This window comes from Adiantum capillus-veneris, chromosome 30 (assembly GCF_014529385.1).
Source record: "Adiantum capillus-veneris isolate H3 chromosome 30, ASM1452938v2, whole genome shotgun sequence".
Lineage (NCBI taxonomy): Eukaryota > Viridiplantae > Streptophyta > Polypodiopsida > Polypodiales > Pteridaceae > Adiantum > Adiantum capillus-veneris.
This window is the reverse complement of record NC_140960.1, coordinates 9,445,055-9,465,731: the sequence shown is the minus strand read 5'-3', so window position 1 is coordinate 9,465,731 and position 20,677 is coordinate 9,445,055. Positions and strand designations below refer to the sequence as shown.

The following is a 20,677-nucleotide window of genomic DNA, read 5'->3' as shown; positions in this document are numbered from 1 at the left end:
GATCTGCCAACTTAACCAATATTCTAGCTTTTTCTCCCCTGGTACTTCCCCATATTAAACGATCAGTTTGTTTAACATGAGAAAATCATTTAGGAGGATTAGATATTAGTTATTATGACAAGAGCTGTTAGCAGTAATACATGCACTGACTCAATGGAGACATTTCCTGCTCGGAGCACATTTTACAATGTTCACAAATCATCAGAGCCTTAGATACTTCTTGTCCCATAAATAGCTTTCGGATAAGCAAGTGATGGGCAAACATTTTGTTACAATTTCACTTCCAAATTGTTCATGCTATGGGAAAGAAGAATTAAGTTGCAAACATGCTGTCTCGAAAGCCACAGGTATGGGCCATGTATCATCAAAATTTTAAAGATATGATTGATCAGTGCGCTACAGTTCTAGATTCTTTGACCTTGGGGAGACAATTGCATGCTATGCTCTAAATGAAGGTTATTTAATGTGAAAGAACGTGTTGTGTCAGACAAGGGTTGAGAAGCAAGGTCTTGACAGAGTGCCATAATCCACCTTGAATTGGGCATAGAGGCATTCAGAGTACCTTAAAAGGTGTGGAAAAGTATTTCTATTGGAGAAAGGATGTGGATGAGTTTGTACGCACTTGTTTGGTGTGTCAGAAGGTCAAGTTTGACGAACATAAGGCACAACAAGTCTACTACAGCCTTAACCTATTCCTAACCGACCTTGGGAGAGTATAGCAATGGACTTTATCTTTGATCCTTCAAAGACTTAAGGGTGGGCATGATGGCATTTGAATAGTCATCAATTGATTCAACAAACAAGCTCACTTTATTCCGATAAAGAAGACAATGAAAGGCGATCATTTGGCCAAGTTGTTTGCCTCACAAATTTTCACATCACATCGTACACCTAAATCTATCTTGTCAGATAGAGATCCCCGATTTACGAGTTTGTTTTGGAGAACAATATAGGAGAATATAGGCATGGCTTAAATTCTAGCCCTCATTTCATCCACAGACTGATGAGCAATCGAAGATAGCTAACTCAAAAGTTTTAGAGTTGTTGAAGTCATATATCTCTAATCAAAAGACTCAGTGGAAAAAGTTTCTGCCCCTATTGGTTTGCTTACAACAACAAAGTTCATACATCTACAAGGAAGGCGCCATTTCAGATTGTCAAGGATGTCAGAAAGGTTCCACCGATTCTAAGCACCAAGGATACAATTTTTTAAGCAAATCAGTATACACAGTATCTAGACATTGCTTTTGCCAAGGTACAGGAGGCTTTGGAGAAGTCTCAAGCACGGCATAAGAAGGCAACAAACAAGCATCCACGTGACTTGCAATTGTGAAGGAAAATGATTAAGTGCTACTCAAGTTTGAGCAAGCACGTGTAGGGAAGCGGAAGGGTAAGAAGAGGCTTTTTCCAAAGCTAAGTATGAGATACTATGGACCCTTCCAGGTACAAGAAAAGATAAACGATGTATCCTTCAAACTGAAGTTAACGGAAACTTGGAAGATTCACGATTAATTTCATGTGAATCTATTGAGACCTTTCAAAGGTGAAGTGCCAGTGGACAAGGAGCCAGATGAGCAGCTTGAAGTGGAAGAGACAGAAGAAATGCTCATTCCAGAACAAATCTTGGCTCACAAGGAAAGGAAACTGAAAGGTAAGCCGACACGACAGTATTTGGTCAAGTTCAGAAATTATTCAGCTCTTGATGCCAAGTGGATGGAGGAGGAGGACTTGGGAGATACTAGAGCTTTACATTGAGGCTTTTGGTCTAGCGTTAACTATTCCAAAAGTTATCGATAAATCAACAAGTTGAATCTGATGCGGTGCACAAGAGGGGAGTCACGCTGCACAAGAGGGGAGTCACTCCTAGCAAAGAACAAAAGAATTCAGCAGTAGCACAACCGCGCAAGGAAGGGGTGGTTGGATTGGTGTGATATCTGATTCTGTGTCACATTTATCATCGCTACGCCTCACACACTCAAAGGGAGCTGGGTTAGAGGGTGGTCAAACCACCCTCTCTATCCATAAATCAGCCCCCTAACCAGTTATCTCCAATAAATCTGCTAATTGTGATCTTTTTTTGGCGATGTTCCTTCTTACTGAAGGCGCGTTTAACTTTGCTATGAGCGAGCACTCTTAGTACTTCTAGCCCTGAGTGCGACTCCAATCTTCTACACTCCCATAATGAGCAATAACCTAGCTCAATACCCTAAAAACCCTCGAGGCTCCTAGCTTCTTTGAATTCTTGAATGGCACGAGTCCCACATTTTTTAAAGAAAGGTAGTAGTCCTTCCTCACACACACCGAAATAGGGCAATAAGATTGAGCATCTCAAGTATGGGGAAGCTTACTTGAAAAATATCTCAATAACAACAGAAGCTCACTTTGATTTTGCTCAGTGCCATGCAAGAAGTGGCACAAGAAAAAGGATGAAGTGGTATGTACATGAAAAGAGATTCACAGGTGACGGGTGACTGGCAATGAGCTGGAAAACTTTGTGATGCACCAGATATATAACAAACCCAAATGCGTGGGCACACAGGTGTACATTAATACCGATGCATTTCAGACTTTCGAGGGTTGCAATGAACAATTGTTTTAAGTGCTAGGGCACCTTGACAAAAATGTGGGATTTATGTAGCTAATTTTTACCCCACAAAGCATTTTGGGTTGTGTGCGTGTGTGTGTGTGTGTGTGTGTGTGTGGGTTACATGACGTAAAAAGATTGTCAGAAGTTGGAACCTGGGCATATACTTGGGTGATGGTATCGGCAGTGTGGTTGAAGGTTTTAAGGATGTAGTCAGTGCCCCACTTGATGAGCTCTTTGACGTGGGCAAGCTCGCCAACGGCGGCGTACTTGGGGCTGTATTCGATGACGGACCAGGAGAGGAGAGTGATGGAGAAAGCACCCGGAAACCCAAACTTGATGTTGTCGCCCGCATCGTAGTATCCCCCCGACAGCTCTGCAGTTGGCTCGCCATCTTGTATCGCGGATGTCCCCCGCCATGTCACATTGTTGCTCTTTGTCAGCTTGCCCGCTGCAATGAAAGATGAAAACTTCTTTGGAACCTCATGCGGAAATTGTGGAGCTATAACTCATCTTGTGATGTGCTTGTCTTATAAATTTAAAGAGCTCACTTGATTAAGTGAGCGCGTAGCTTGATGGATTAAGTGCTAGCTTTACTTGCGTTCCATGACATAAAAGAAAACTTGATTAGAGCATCCAAAACTCTTACATCACGCCACCTAATACGTCATTTGAATTATGTGCTTTGTTTAAAAATTTGCATATCTATTGTGAGGAGCTTCCATAATCGTCCTCTAAAAACTATATAGTCCCTATATATTTTTGAAGAATCTTAAAACTAAAAGGTGGAACGAAATGATATGTCTCGAGGTTTGTGTACCCTACTTTTCCTACCTAAGTGAATTAATGTCTGCTGCAAAAAGAGAAGCTATCAATATAATTTGCAATTTCAAAAAAAAGCATCACATGGGTAGTGTTACATTCAGCCCCATCTTCAAAAGTGAATGGTGTATTTGTGTTTTTCCCTTTCAAATGCTTTCATGATTAATCTCGATACATGCTTTAAGGATGCACACATAGGTCATTACATAGACCAGTACATCATAAAAGATACCTCATCTACTTGTTTGACACATTATTTGGTGGCTTTGTCCCTTTGAAATGTATCTAATGATCAAAGATCTCCATGAGTCCATGGGTGAGATGATAGATATGCAATGCATCATGATGTGGAATTGGAAACAAAAAGTGGAATGACTCGTCATACTTACATAGAACACCACCATCTTTCTAATATTGGCATCCACACGTTGATGCTGAATAAGTGTTGATTCATGCACGCCGCCTTACAACGATCACCATCAAGGTGTTGTAGACAAATAGAGCACGCATGAATGCCAAACCAAAATTCCCTAAAAAAGCAAGTCTAGACTCGCATCCATCATAATCAACTTGACGTCTTGATGGTTGACAACCATTAGTCATGCATGGCTCCCTTCATAAGCCACTTGACAATCTTTCGTAGGCATCTCATGTTTACAAATGGGGTCTACTCTATAAAGAGAAAACCATGGAAGAACACACTTAAAATGAGAAAAAAGTTTGTTGGGCATTGGATTGGCCTCAATAGCTAATAAGATCAATGCATATGCTTGAGCCTTGAGAGCCATAGATGAATTCAATGTTGCTTTAAAGCCACAATAACCACCATCCAACTGGTTGGCATGCCTCTATGTTTTTACTAGTCAAAATCTAGGTAATTTTTCTTTTAGCAAAGAAGAGCGCAAGGGTAGTCGAGCATGCACAATATTTGATTTAGATTATGCATGAGAGTGTGTATGTGAGAAAGAGCGGGGGGGGGGGGGGGGGGGGGGGGGGGGGGTGTGTGCTCGATGCAGGGCTATATTGAAGACTTTACAAACAAGTAAAGACTTTTTAATGAAATAACAAACCATGTCAGAGTTATATTCATCCTTGTTGGCATCCTATAGTTCATTACTAGATAAAGTGGAGCCACATGTAGAGTCCTCTAGCACACTCTCTCTGGAGTGATAACGATCCCTCATTATTACATGTCTCCACACCTTTGCATATCAATGCTCATGCTCGCATGCACTATGTAGGGACTCCAAAAACACACTCTTGATTTATGTCCAAAAAAGGGCATCTATCTTCAACATGCAGCTTATTGCATCTGATCAATTATAATACCATATTATACCAAAGATCATATTTTTAGAGGATTTTGGTCTATCTAGCCTTGCGACACTTTTGATTAGTCTTAGTAGTGAGCAAATTGATGCTCTCATGGTTGAACACTATCTCAAAATTTGCATCGTTCTAATAATGCCACCACGTATGTAGTGCATGTATGATGGCATACTAGCCTTCTTCATAAGCAAAATAGTTTTGCTAGGATCCATTCAATTTCTTACTCTCAAAAGCTACATGTCTACCGTATTGAAGTAGAATGACTTCAATTAAAACAAAAGGCTTGCTTCAAATTCATGATATCTAGAATAAGAGAAAAAACAATGTCTATCTAAAGCTTTTCAAAGCTACGATGTTGCTTTGCTTGCCAAACAAATTGTTGGCCTTGATCCTTCAATTGGTCCACCATTGACACGCCTATCTAGGCATAATTCCTAATGAATTTGCAATAATATTATGCTACATCCAAACAAATTAAGTGCTCTTCCAAACTTTTGGGACAAGGCCATTTCAAAATAGCCTCTACTTTTCTCGAGTACCTCTTGTAGTGGAAACAATGTGTCAAAAATATGAACCTCAAACTACTCAAACTCTAGATTCTCTTCTTAGCATAGAGTGCACATTGATGTGAAAACTTATTTTTTTAATTAAATATTCTAAGCGTTTCTCCTTGAAACAATTGTAAATAAGAATGCCATCAAGAAATTGTTGTTTGACTAAGATTATAAGATACCGTCCATAAATCATGAATGTGGATCGTGCATTAGTCAAAGCAATAGGCATGATTAACATCTCATAATGTCCCAACTTGGCTTTGAAAACTAGCTTACACATATCCATTGTATTAATTTATTTAGTGCAAGTAGTGTTTCAAGGGATTCAATCCCAAGGGCATGCTCTCAACCAACTAGCATAATTAATAGTGAAGTAATTATTGGAAGTACCTAGACCTAGTGGCTCAGTAACTATGATGAAAAATAAGCACTAGAAATCTATGTAAAGTGACTAATTAAGTATCTAAATATCCAATTCTCAATGGACTAATGACAACAACTAGTCAAGAATGTTAATCACATAATGTTCACCAAGGCACAAGAGTTGAATGAACTAAGAGGTAATTTTATTGATTGATATAGGGCCTTATAAAGCTTCTACAATGGTAGTTGATAAATGGGTGTAATTGGGAGGATTGGTGCCTTTTAGGTGTGAGTGGAGTATGTTGAGGGTGTGGTGTAACTAGCTAGTAGATGTGATTGAGCCTATGTGCCATGCTTAAATGGAAAGGTGTGCTTACTAGGATACGTATGAGAATGTCCATATAGAAGCCCACTTGCATACTTAAGATGTTTACATGGCTTATTTCCAACACTCTTCTTCTGTAGTAGCCATTTACTCTCCCTCTTTACTTGGCTATGAAGAATGCGATGTTAGAGGGAGATTCAACAACTTTCTCTCTTATACAAGTATGAATGATCTAATGCAACAACAATGTCACAACAAGTGGCCGATGTCAATAAGCTTAAGCTGTGGTAAACTATCATGCACGCCATAGGGTTGATTGTATATATTGCTCATAGGAAAGGTATAATTGGATGCCCATCATTACATTGGCAAACAAATCAAGGTAAGCTACATCATCATGCTAAAGCCTTAGACCTATATATGAGTAGTCTAGTTTTGTCTAAGTATGACAAAATGCTAAATCCTTAAGGTGTTTGACACCATTTGCTTTTTTTTTCTACCATGATTGCAACAACCATTAAGGAATAGCCTCCTTTTGGAGCTATGAATCCTTTTTCATTAACTAAACAAAGTGTATCCCAAATATCAATGCCATTGTCTCTTGCTTTGCAAGGGGCAAGTGTCAAACTAGCCAAGACACCATACTTGTGATTTGCAAGATCCATCACTTGGTCATTCTAAACAAGTAGCAAAATGGTTGGTGCAATTATTATCCATAACTTTTCCCTTCTAAGCAAGAGGAAGAAAGATGGGTGAAACCTAGATCCACCACTTAGTTATCTAAACAAGTTTACAAAGATGGGTACATCCCATATCTAGCACTTGGCCAATTTTAATAAGTTGTGGAATGGTGGGTGTATCCTAGGTCCACCACTTTGCACTTTTGCACAAGGTTTGGAGGATGGGCATACCCTACTAGATCTACCACTACTAGTTTGGCTTTTATATATTTTCTTTCCTACAATTGTCCTTTACTTGGCTTGACCATGCATAAAGTTTTAAAGTGTCAAAAGTAACCTTTTTGAGAGCATACACAAAAAATTCAATAAAAACCATAGTCTACATAGACTATCTTTGGAGGAACAAAAGTATTGTTAAGAATGTTCTATATTTTATCTCACTTTGTCAATTGAAAAACTCAATTTTCTAGTTTGTTGTTCTGATTCTATCGACCAATTAGCATTACTCTCATCGCATAGTTTGAGTGATTCAATTATCCATTCAGACTTCGATAATATAGCAACTTAGTTCATCCATGCTACTTTGTCTTATCCATTCAGACTTCGATAATATAGCAACTTCGTTCATCCATGCTACTTTGTCTTATCATTTTGAATCATGTTTAGTTTGTTACATTGGCATAAGAAACTCATGAACCTAGTAGAGGGACCATTTCCATATTATGATTACAACATTATGTGTCGTTTGTATGTTTGAAATGATGATGAATGGGATTGGGGAGTTTTTGAACTTAAGGCATTTGACTGCTTATTCATATCACTCGGCAATTGGTGGTTGGCCATCTTCAACATTAAAGGTGTTTTTTTGTGCATTCCTCTATGACTGGCTTTCTGGGGATCATTGTGCCAACTGAACGCCATATGTATGAATATTATATTTTTCTCACTGGCACACATGCACACAAAGTACATATATTGGTCAACTACCTACTGTTGAACTGCAATAAGAGTTGCACACTATAAAACACTACCATAGTCTTGTTAAAAGGCCAAATTTTTACGTAATTACATCATGTGGATCAAGCTATCAAAGGATTGGGATTCCCAAGTCATTAAGGCTATTTTCCATGACTATGAGCCTTCCCAAAAGAGCTTTTAAAATGAAAAAGTTAGGACATGTCTTTGCAACAACAATGTAAATGTTATTGCCACCATGACATCAATGTAACAAAGGCCAAGACTTGCTCCTTTTCTTTAAAATGGGGTGATTCACTTTGCTCAAGTGTGAAGGAGGGTAGTATTGTCCTTGTTGGACGGTCATACACGATGCCCTAACATAGCTTGCCAACATAGAAGAAAATTATGAAAGTATCTACCACATGTGTGGTTCTTGAGTCTCTACTATGTTACAATCAACTTTCATGTTATTGAGTCTAGTATGACGTTATCGTTTAAAAATTTGAGCTACTTTGAGAGAGAAATAAAAGGTTCAAGATTTCTTCCAAATGTATCGTTGTCTTAAGTTTTAAAACATACTCTGAATTTTTTATGTAATCAATGTTGGACTAATCCTTCCTAGGTCATTGAAGAGTGCACAATGTATGCGGAGTGCGAGGGAGAAGAAGAACAAACATGAGCATGATGTGGGTGAAGCTCTCAGTGAGGATCCAAATTACCTTACTACTCCTTATTGTTCTAAATGATCAAAAGAATAGATAAGGTTAGTACGGTCATTGTGATGGGTGTCTGGCAAGTTGGCATGAATCCTAGCAATCTCCCACTTGAAGGCCAATGTGGCCCAAGTGACCTATGTATATACATCTATACAATCGAGAAGCATCCAAGTGGCTTCCCCTACACCCATCATCTCCATGCAATATGAAAATCGCTCGGAGGGTAGGCCCTTTGTGGGTCTACAGGATTGGCCTCAGTATGAACCTTGACTAGCTCAATGAGCTTGCTAGCCAATATGTCACGTATCACATAATAACGGACTTCTATGTGTTTCGACTTGAAGTGAATCACAGGGTTCTTTGCTAATGCAATCGCACTCCGACTAACACAATGAGCCTAAGTAATGCCAAGATCTCCCACTAGGTGAGCTAACCATACAGCTTCCTTGCTAGCATAAGAAACTACCACATACTTTGCCCATGTGGTGGAAGATTACGTACAGTTTTGGAGACATGGTCTCCATGAAATGGCTTCTCCAACCAATAGGAAAACATAGCCAAACATGGATCTTTGACTATCCACACAACCCGCATAATCTGCATCCCTATAGCCCACAATGGATGCATCAATATTCCCAAAGCGTAAGCACTTGTCTGTCGTACCTTTCAGATATCTCAAAATGTGCTTCACTGCTTTCCTGTGCTTTTTGTCAAGATTTTCCATGAATTTGATAACCACTCCCACTACAAAATCAATGTCCAGTCTCGTGGCTACCATGGCATACATAAGATTGCCAACTACTGAAGAAAATGGCATCTCGACCATTTTTTCTTTCACATCATCAAACTTGGGAGCATCATTATTGCTAAGTTTTTCATATGCCTACATTGGGGTACTCAATGTAGCCTTATCGTATACATATTAAAACGTTGCAAGACCTTGTGGATATACATTTCCTGTGACAACTCTAGTATTCCACGTTTTCTATCCCTCTTGATATGCATACCAAGAAAGTGGCTTGCATATCCCGAATTACTTATAGAAAATTGCATGCTAAGTGACTTCTTCAAGATGAAAATCTCATCTTTAGACTTCCTAGCAATGAGCATAGAGTATCAAGATGATAAGTGAGCCCTCTTTCAACTTTATGATATAAAAACAATGATCTTCCTAGCTCCTTTCATAACCTTGGGACTGCATGTACTTGTCAAACTTCTTGCACCATTTCCTTGAGCCTTGTTTTAGGCCATACAATGCCTTACGCAATCTACACACTAGTCCTGCCCTCCTAGACTTCTCAGGTACCCTTTGGCTATTGCATGTACACATCCTCATCAAGATCCCCGTGAAGGAAAGCTGTCTTTACGTCCATCTAGACAAGTTTCATGTCCTCGGTGGCTACTAGTCCAAGCACAAGACACAATGTAGTAATTTAAATTACTAAAGAAAAATTCTCATCAAAGTCCATGCCTTATACTTAGGCTCGGGATCTTCTGCCGTGTACTTCTTCTTGTACACCCATTTGCAAGGCAAGGCTTGCTTGTCCTTTGGCAACTTTGCCAGTTCCCAAGTTTCATTTGCCATAATCAACTGATACTCATATTGTATTGCCTGCTCCCACTTCACGCTATCTTCCATCTCAATAGCCTCTTGGTAGTAGGTAGACTCTCCAAAGTTAGAGACCAACAAATAGTAGGTAGACTCTCCAAAGTTAGAGACCAACAAATAGTCTAACCCTGGCTGAAAACGCTCAAGGGCACGAGATACACATGTAGATCTCCTTACTGCCTGATTGTTGGACTCTGCTCTCTTAGGAGCATCACTAGCTCTCTCTGGAGCATTACTAGTGGTAGGTACATCACTAGTAGGCTAAGATGTTTGTATAACTGGACTTGAGGCTACGTCCTCAAATCTCACTTTGCGATACTCAACCTCTTTCACATGCTGTTTGTGCATCTTTGACTCATTAAAGATCACTTGCGAGCTGTGAATAACTCTCTGGGATTTTGGGTGCCAAAGACAATAACCCATCTCTCCATCTATACCATAGCCAATGAAGATGCATTTGTGTGACTTGGGGTCCAACTACTTTCTAAGCTCTTTAGGCACATGTGAGAATGCCTCACCCAAACACACGTAATCGATCATAATTGGGCTTCTTGCCTATCCACTTCTCCTACAGAATCTTGTAGTTCAACGATGTACTAGACGGCCTATTGATTAATTATATGCACTCTTGTCATAATAGCCTCTCCCCAAAACTCTTGAGATAAATTTTCCATAGATAACATGGAAGCGACTCTCTCCTGAATAGTTCTATTCATGCACCCAACAACTCCATTCTGAGCAGGTGTGTACGGTGTTGTAAATTGTCTTTTAATGCCACGTTTGCTACAAAAGTCCTTAAACTTAGTGGAGATATATTCCTCCCCATTGTCAGTACACAAAGCCTTTAACTTTTTGCCTGACTAGTTCATAGCTAGGAGCTTCTGGAAGATACTAAGGACTTTGTCTTTCCTCTTCAATAGGTAGACCCACACCTTTTGAGTAGAGTCATCTATCAAAGTCAAGAAATATAATGCCCCCCCAGAGACTTATGCAACACATGCCCACATAGATTACTTTGAACCAAATCTAGAGGATTCTTTTACTTTCTATCCAATGGCGAAGTGGTAAACTTAGTTTGTTTCCCGTATATGCAATGCTCACATAAAACTAAAATCAGAATGGTTTAACACAGGGATATAGCCAGAACGTTGTACCTGCTTCATTTTTTTTGATAACTCATATGACCAAGCCGCCTATGCCACAACTCGATAGAAGGTACATAGATAGAGTTCTCTTTCACAGAAGAGACATACAAGGAATATAATGAGCTAGACTTTTGGCCTTTGAGCATGACCAAGTTACCTTTTCTGATTATCCAAAAACCATTGCCAAACATTGTAGTGTATCCAAGATCATCAAGTTTTCCTAATAAAACCAAGCTCTTAGTTAGCTTTGGCACATGTCTAACACCTTGAAGCATGAACTCGATACCCTAAAGCATACACAACTTCACATCTCCAATGCCATATATCTCCAACTGATGAGATCCACTAAGCTTAATTGAACCATGTGTAGAAGCATAACTGGAGAACCACTCCTTGTGAGGAGTAACATGAAAACTGGCACTTGAGTCAATGATCCAATTTTGTGCATAGCATTCATCAAGAGCTAATAACGCCTTTGGACGCAAATCAAAAGTGAAGACTTACATATGATGGCTGCAACATGTCAAGAACAACATCAACATGTGGAGACTTAACGAGCTCCTCTATCTTCACACTACTCTTACGAGGTGCAGGACTTACGACAATGGCTTTACCCTTTTCTCTTTGCAACAAACAAAAATCCTTTTTCATGTGTCCTTTCTTGTGACAATGGTAGCATTCAATGTTCCTCGTGTCACGTCCATGACTCTTGCTATGTGTTTTTTTGCGATCCTAAGAACAACCGCGACTGCAACTACAACCTCTTTGCCACCATTGATGGTTTTTCTAGCTACTTCCACTAGCCATAAGCATCACTTGCCCGCTAGTGTCAAGTGATTGGCATCGAATCTCTTATGTGAGCAAAGCACTGGTAATATCACTGAAAACAAGCTTTCCTTGAGGGACAGAGTTACTAATGGTAGTGTTTAACGTATCCCATGATGCATGCAAAGAGCATAGCAAGAAAAAAATGGCTTTCATTTCATCATCAAAATTAAGTTCTTTAGAAGTCAATTGTGTGAAAACACTATTGAACTCGTTCAAATGCAAACTGAGACTACTACCCTCTTTCATATTTAAGTGCATAAGCTTCTTCATAAAAAAAACTTTGTTCGATGCACTTTTACCATCCTAAGCTGAGCATAATGATTCCCATAATTCCTTTGTAGCAGCCTTATCCATAATCGTAAAGAAAATGGATTCATCAAGGTGTAGGCGGATGGTCACTATAGCACAAGCATCAAGCTCCTCCCACTCATCATCTGTCTAAACACTCACTTTACACTCTTTTAATGGCATTGCAAGGCCCTTATTAACCAAGACATCAAACATACGCTGCTTTCATATCCTGAAGTGTGTGCCATCAAACTTCTTCATATAATATTCTTCTTTCTCACACGTTCCAGCCACGATTGACAAGAGCAAATGCAAAACAGTGAGATTAGGAACTTATGAAGAAATTTCTACGGAAACTTTGCCAGAGTCTCCTTTGTACAGAGATCAAAATCTCAACCAAAAGCTCAAAAAAATTATTGCAATGTCAATGCAAAAGAGTATTATAGGCAAACTAGATGACTCACGCAAAAAATCGAACATAGTCTCCAATGTATGGAGATGAAAATCTCAAGCAAAACTCAAGACAAAATTAATGCATAAAATATCAAGTGTGCTCTCTGGGCAAAAACTAGCATACGTTGCTCAAAAGGACAGGCCATGAATGGGAATCTTCAATAGCCTAATCCATATCACACTACTGGTAACCTGGTCCCCTCGTGCCCGGCTTTAAAAAACCTCACACAATGACCCTCACAAAAGGCTATGTAGACATTACTAGCCACAGTCTTAGAAAGAGCTATGTTAGACCAAGGCTCAGAAACAGCAAGGACTGTCAAAACAAGCCAAAATCGGCTCCACAATGACATATAATGGCAGTATCCACAAGATAACGTACATCCAAAACGTAGACAACCGTAGGAAACACATGCAGTAATGAGTATGCAAGCAAAAGCGTAGAATCAACTCTCTGCTGGGAGTAAAACGCTCTCAATACAGCACAAGCACTCTCAAGTGCTAGTCACACATAACCATATGCATCCAAACTCCCAATAGGACTATAATGGCTATCACTACCAAAGATGCTCGCAGATCTACTGTGTCTAGAGGATTGTGACTGTCCATGTGCGCGTGTAGAAACGTATTAGAGAGCTATCTCTGAATAGCCGTCAAAGACTATCCATAAGCAACACGCATATGGAAATCCAAATACTCTCTCAAAAAATGCATAGAAACACTGCTAATAGTAAGCTGTAACCTGCCTCTCACTGCTGACAAATTGTCTCTCTGTCTCGCTGTCTACAATGCCAGAGAGCATGTGAAACCTGTAGTCAATGTCGTCAAAGTCGATGCCAATGTCGGGAGTCACTCCTTTATGAAAGAGGCACCTCACCCATGCATGTCGATGTCGCAAGCCAAGAAAATGGGTTGTTGATATCGAGAATCACAATGTGTGTGTGTGTGTGGTACTGTGCACACAATTCCTCTCTTTCTCTCGAGTTCCTTTTCTCTTCTTCATTGAGAGTGTACGTATTCAAGGGCTTCAATGTTGAAGTTAAGATGAAGCTATCTCTTTCCCTCTTTCTCTACATTGTCTCTCCTCTCTTAGTCAACTCGAATGCACAACTTGTCTTGAGCAAACAACTTCTGTGTTTTTGATTTTAGACATACTTGCACTTTGAATTAGCTGACAAGTTCTTCTACAAAGTTGTAGAGCTCAAAGAGATCTACGTTTTGATAAAAAAAAGTTCTTAAATAGGAGTTTTGAAGTTATGAGCAAAACAATGACCTGCTATCAATTTGCCCTAAAATAAGCAACTTGCTTCTCTCTCTCTCTCTCTCTCTCTCTCTCTCTCTCTCTCTCTCTCTCTCTCTCTCTCTCTCTCTCTCTCTCTCTCTCTCTCTCTTTGAGCTCACAAAAAGCTCAATCTTCACCCCTTGGGGCTTGTGGAGTTCAGCCCCTGGCCACCTTGAAGTGTGAGCTCTATGTGGCGAGCTCACAATGCATCCATAGCCATGGAAGATTCAAGCTTCAGTTTGCTACCGACATGAAGCTCGCTCGGAAGATGGAAATGCCCAGAGAGAGGTAACACTGCAACCTTCGGCTCTGATAACACTTAAAGTGTGTGCAGTGCGTGCGGAGTGCGAGGGAGAAGAAGAATAGACAAGCATGATCTGGGTGGAGCTCTCAGTGAGCATTCGAATTGCCTCACAACTCCTTATTGTTCTATATGATCAAAAGCATAAATAAGGTTAGTACGAGCAGTGTGATGGGTGTCCGACCAATTGGCCTGAACCCTAACAATTATCTCAACTTTTAGTTTATTTCTTAGGATGGTTTTTGTTTCCTCTTATTTAGATGATCAAATGACCATCTTTTTTACAAAACCGATATGTACCCTTTGATTGAGGCTTCATTTAATTAGATTGTATCAGGAAGCCTAAGTATATGCTTTTTCCTTTTGATCAAAATGTGTCGTAAGATTTCCTTCGTCTGTAATTTTCATGAGCTTCCATGGAGTCCACTACCATGTCTTGCTTCCTCTATCTCTGGTGATTCCCTTCCAATATGGTATCGGAGCAAAAACTCATGCCTTTGCTTGACTAGGTTTCTATGCAACCCATACATTCTGTATTAAAGAGCCACTTATTGGAGCCTTAATAGCGTTATTGAACTTGCATAGTGACAAATTGTAAAAGGTTGCTTGTGCATACATCTTGTTGAAGGGCTCACCAACTACTTTCCAAATTCAGTTGTTAATTCCCTTTTTGGGTGTCATCGGACCATGCCATAAGAGACTTCTCACAAGCTTAACAGCTTGATAAAATTATTTAAAAGATTTTTTAAAACCATTGTTCTCACACAATCATTTAAGAGAAGACTTTTTTAAGAACAAGGAGTTGGTTATTTGAATATTTTTTTGACTCCTTATGCTATCAAAAGGAAGCAACCAGCACTGGGCTCAAAGCATTTTCATCAAACTTATCAACTCAATTGGTTACTTCACCCACAAATCTAGAACTAAATTAATAGCAACAACACGAAGTTAACTCCCTGCCAACTCGCCAACGAGCTCGCGCCAAATAAACAGTGAAGAAACAATTTTCTCTCGAATACGAGGAGATGGATAATACAAAAACCAATCCACTAAACGAACTTGTGTGAGTTATTTACCATTTAAGGAAGTTTTATTTGCTATTCTTTAAGTACCAATTTTTGTACGACATTAGACACTACCTTTGTGACCTATAAGCAAGAAGACCTTGTCATGGCACCTACAAATAGTAAAGATAAGTTTAGTGGAATTAAGCTCCACACATGGAAAACTAGAATAAGGTTTCAGTTAATGAAAGAAGGTCTTTGGAATATTTTAGAAAGAATTAAAGCACACAATATTACTAGAGAAGGGAGATAACAATGAGAGATAAAAAATGATAAAGGTTTGGGAATCATAGGTGAAGATATAGACAACTCCTTCATGTATCATATCAAGTCTTGCACCACAGCCAAAAAAGGGGACACTAAACAATTCTTTTGGAGCCATTTGAACCACTAAAAAATAAACATTAGTATAGACTTCTTTGCACACATTAAACATCCCCAAACTTCTATGGCTAACACTTTAAGAAATTTCAAAACCTTGCTAATACAATTGGCTTGGCTGGGATTGAAACAATAATTGAAGATGACATCAAAATTGTAGTACTTTTTAAAAGCATTATTGATGATGACTATTCAAGTCTTATTACTACTCTAAAAAATGTACAAACTCACATAGAACCTTCACTGATGGAACAAGAACGAAGACTCACAAAGAAGAATGATCAATCGTTGAAGGAGCACTTTATGCCAAAGTTTGATCACCCCCTTTTTCAAAAACTAGAATAATTTCAAATGTACCTTTTGCAGCAAGGAGGGACATCTATAGCAGTATTGCTTTGTTAAGAAAAGGGCACGGAAGGCTTGCTTGGTTGAAGTTGCTAGCAAGAAAATCACTTCACAAGCTGCCCAGTTTTGTGAAGTGCTAAAGGCTGGTCTTTTTAAGCTCGAGGTTTTTCTTTAGAAGTTTTTCTATAGGTTACATAACTAGCACTTTTTAAGTATTGTAAACTAAAACTAGTAACCCATTTTTTGGCCATTCAGTTTTGAGCCTTCTACTTGGTTGATGATCCATTTTTATGGGTATCTTTTTTTTCCACCTAGTCATCACAGCCCTAAGCTGCTAGCATTGTGTGTCCTAGTTTGGATCGAGGGAAGGTTTGTTAGACTCATCCCTCCTAAGTCATTTTGTTTTTTAATTTATTCGTTAGGACATAATTGGATGGTTTTAGTGTCCTTTGATTTAAACAAATCAAATGAAAACCTTTTTTACAAGGTCAATCAATTCCCTTTGATTGAGGCTTCATTTTAGATTGTATTGGGAAGCATAAAGGCTCTTTCATTTTAATAAAAGTGTGTCATAAGCTAAGCTTATTTGTTCTGTGTTTTTCTTAAGCTTCAATGAAGTTCATTTCTACGTCTTGCTCCCTGCTCCCTCTATCTCTAGTGATTCCCTTCCAAAATCAATACTAAAGTTTGATTTTTTAAATACTTTGGCTTCTATCACTTGCCATGTCTTTGCAACAATGTGATCATTACCAATGCAAAAGAGACAAAGACAAATATATTCTTTGCAATCTAGAAGTCTTATAAATGCTCCTCTTTTGGCATATCCAACAACTAGATAATGAGTGTGTTTGCACAAAAGCTATTAGGAGAACGCAAGAGCCTTTGTTACAACACTAAGGAAAATAAAAGTGAAGTACCAAAGAAACATTTGAAAGTATATACATTCTACCGCAATGAATAAGGTCGTCTCAAATAGCTTTGGCAAGAGGAGGTGTACGTTTATCGTGATGATATTTTAGCATGTTTCCCAAATTCATCTATAAAAGTTTCCCTAATTCAAAAGTAGATTGGGAGTGTGGATTAATTTGCCTTTTTTAGGTTTATATAAAGCACATGATACTTTTGGTCTTTATCAAAATCTTGTAAACTTTCTTGGATTCATGTGCAAAGATGGATCTTTGGCCTCATTTGCATTGACACAGGAATTGCCTTGATTTGGACAGTCAACTTGGACTCTTAACAATCTAGGAAAAATATCTATCATAGGTGTCATCTTTCACATCTCTCAAAAAAAGTTACAATGAATTTGTATATGATCAACCGGATAAAAAATTTATCTTACGAACATTTGGGAAGACTAATTCAAAGCTCGGGGCGGTCACTTTATATAGAACTTATATATCGCGTGCGTTGAATGACTATTTATAAAACCCCTTAACTTAGATTTTTTCACCAATAAAAGGGATCTTTTTTCTATTCAATCTATGAAAAGATTTTCAAGATCGTTTTTTCAACACCCTTTCATATGTGAAAATGTGAAAAATTATAAAAAAGTAACTCCTATTGTCGAACCCACATGATAGTCATTTTTTAAATGGTAGTAACCCCCCCAAATTCAAAGAAGAGTAAAAAAGGCCCTAAAATAGTCTATCATCCTTTTTTAGTTTGGTTAGTTTTTTAATGGCTTAAGCAAATGCGTATCTTGTCTTGAAGACTAATAGGACAACATTGAAGATAAATTTCTTGAGAATTTTGTGAGGCCAACCACCACTAGTTAATCATGGGACAATAGGAAAGTGTGGCATCATATGAAGTTCTTTGGGAACCTTGGTGTGTCCTATTTATCTAAGCCTCTAAGCTAAACTAAAACCCATTGAACTAAATGCCAAATTGAGTCATGAGAAAACCTACACATTAAAAGATTAAGAGATGTCTCTTGGATTTGGCTAGAGTGGGCTCCCTTGTTTCTTTGCAGCCTACGAGGCCCCAGAGCAGGGAGGCTCAATGGGGGCATTGTGGCAATGCAGAGCAGGGCAGGCCATGGGTGGACTTTGGGTGGAGGTCGAGCTAGCGGCAATGGTGGACGACGCACTCTCTGAGGGTGAGCATCCGGGCTGGGAGGGCCACTTCTCTTCTCACCTCCCATATTGGCACCCAATTTTTTTCCTTCTCGAGAGGAGACGTCCATCCCGCCTCCTCTTGGGGCCATTTGTTCCTTTGGCGACTCTCGACATGGCTATAGCTGAGGGTGGATTGAAAGATCTAAGATTTGCAAGTCCAACGTTAAAAGATCAAAAGCATAGGTTCGATTGAGCACCCATGGGACTCATGGTTGATTTCCAACAAGCATCCTTGTGAGGCTTGCTCTTGTCACTATATGGCACGGGGTCTCTCTTCCAAGAGGGATTTAAGGCTCAAATTATGTGATGTAGAGTGGTATAGATCTTTGTCGTTTGATCATCTCGGTAAACTAAAAGCAAACTAGGGGTGAACTTGATAGCGAACTACTAAGGTAGTGCATGCTTGCCATGCCCACATAGTCATCGATGTGAGATAGCAATAGCATGGTGGTAGGGCTTTTGCCTGAAGGATGATAGTATAGGAAAACTCAGGGAAAAAAAACCTTCCAAAACATCTCAAATACAAAAGTGAAGGGTGATTGTATAGGAAATGAAAAGCATAAAGTCTCGATAGTCAAAAGTCCTATACTGTATATCAATGCTCACATATCCTAGCTCGTAGTTAAATTTCCTAATTGAAAATGAAAAATCCGGTTGTAAATTGACTGGACCTTGATTTTCAAGGTAAGACCATTTTAATTATAACTCTTGGCAAATACCCTATATTTTGGAATAATTCCTAGTTGTCTATCTAGTTTTCCCTTAATAAACATGGCCAAGAAAATGGTTTTCTTCGAGCAGTGTTTTACATGTGACGAGATTGTGCGAGAGAGTTTTGCCCGCATTTTCGAAAGCAATTAGCAACGATTTTTTATCTTGCTTTTAGTAGAGTACCACGACACTTTTTTCTCTCGTTAGGAGAGGGTTAGTAGCCTAGATTCTTTTAAATATACATAATATTAGTTGTGCAAAATTTAAATTTGTGATCTTTATCTTGCTCATGCTCTACAAACCCGTTTGTATCTAGCTTCGTACTATGGTAGGCTAGGCTTATGTGAGGATCTTGAAGGTTTCAAAGTGTACAATGAATGCATGTGATATAGATATTTTGTTGATAATTGATCGCCTAGCTTCTAAGACATGCCAGTGAAGCCATATAAATTAGGTCTCATATGATGAATGTTACATGCACGGCCGCCAACATATTGACACGGCTTAAAAAAGTAGATCTCAACATGTGATCGAATGTGGCAAGTCTCAATAACAAATCTTTCTAATCTTAATGAAATTGCAAAGTTTGTAAAAAATTCAAAAACATGTAGGAACCAACCACTAACTAAGCTAAATCCTTACACTGCAAAACGTTAAGTGCAAATATTGCATCATTAAGCATTGCCAAAGATTACTTACTACTAGGGAGAAGAAAGAAAGATTACTTACATTTTTGGGCATTGAAAAAGAGGAGGGCCTTATGAAGAGCCTGGGTGTAAATGTCTTCTGGAACGAGAGGGGGTGTGTGGTGAGGCTTGAGTTTGACAATGGTGACCACCATGGCCACAAGCAATGCAACAGCAAGTAGAGTCCACCCTATGTATTTCAGTGCTTTCTTGCTACAGACCATGCATCCAAGGTCCACTTGTTGTTTCTTCTTCTTTTGCTCAGAAGGCCCCAAGAGCCAACTTTGTTGTGTCTCCTGTAGCTTTCTAAAAGAGGCCCTATCCATCTCATTCTCCAAATTCCTGCTTCTATCATCATCGGTCGCTGAGTCAATAGACACATCAAACGACCCTCCCCATGCATTGTGTGCGTGCATTGTTTGTATACACACCCCCAACCCCCTTCCTATAAGCACCTGCACCTTCGTGATCTGTCCGATTCAAAAGTTTGAATCAGTACAGGCGCTACTTAAGCAATATGGCTGCCTCTCTACCCCCGAGACACACACACACACACAGAGATCAGAGAGAGAGAGAGAGAGAGAGAGAGAGATCAGTTGGTCAACCTGCAAAAAAGAGCCCGTTCTGCGCTTCTTCGCGTAAGCGGGGTCCTCTCACTCTCCTTCTTCCAACTTTTTTTCCACATAGCGAATGTACTGCCGGGGAAGAGAGAGCAAGCCTGTGTGTGTGTGTGTGTGTGTGTGAGAGAGAGAGAGAGAGAGAGAGAGAGAGAGAGAGAGGTGGGGACGAGGCATAGGAACAATCCAGAGAGAGAGAGAGAGAGAGAGAGAGAGAGAGAGAAGAAGGGAATTTTTCAACGCCGTAGCTGACTCGTAGAGAGCGAGCTGTGCGTGCGTGCGTTTAGCATAAAGGGAGAATGTGTGTGCGTGCAACATTGTGCGTAGCAGCGTGCTCGCTTGAAAAGAGAGAGAGAGAGAGAGAGAGGGGAGACGAGTCGTTCCTTTGCTTTAGTTAAATTGGTATGCTAAATTGTGATTGGTTCTTGATTTCAAAGTCAAAAGACTTAAATTTTGTCTCCGGGCCACTAGTAATTACAAATAAGAGCCTCACCCCACCAATGGTTTCTCGATGCTG

The 20,677-nt window shown here is 39.4% G+C and overlaps 1 protein-coding gene across 3 annotated transcripts in view; it reads right to left on the bottom strand.

Moving 5' to 3' along the window:
* The window catches only part of LOC147417524 (endoglucanase 25-like), a 112,325-nt gene extending 91,911 nt beyond the window's left edge, over positions 1 to 20,414 (bottom strand). Inside the window, exons 1-3 of one of the 3 annotated variants that reach the window (XM_086507292.1) lie at positions 20,149 to 20,414; positions 19,587 to 19,891; positions 2,740 to 3,035 (exon numbers count right to left, since the gene is read on the bottom strand). In XM_086507292.1, the coding sequence (XP_086363418.1) occupies positions 2,740 to 3,035; positions 19,587 to 19,891; positions 20,149 to 20,228 (681 nt within the window). In that variant the 5' untranslated portion in view covers positions 20,229 to 20,414. The remainder of the gene's footprint in view (positions 1 to 2,739; positions 3,036 to 19,586; positions 19,892 to 20,148) is intronic. The other 2 variants (XM_086507293.1, XM_086507294.1) reach the window with 2 other exon arrangements.
* Positions 20,415 to 20,677: the final 263 nt, after the last annotated feature.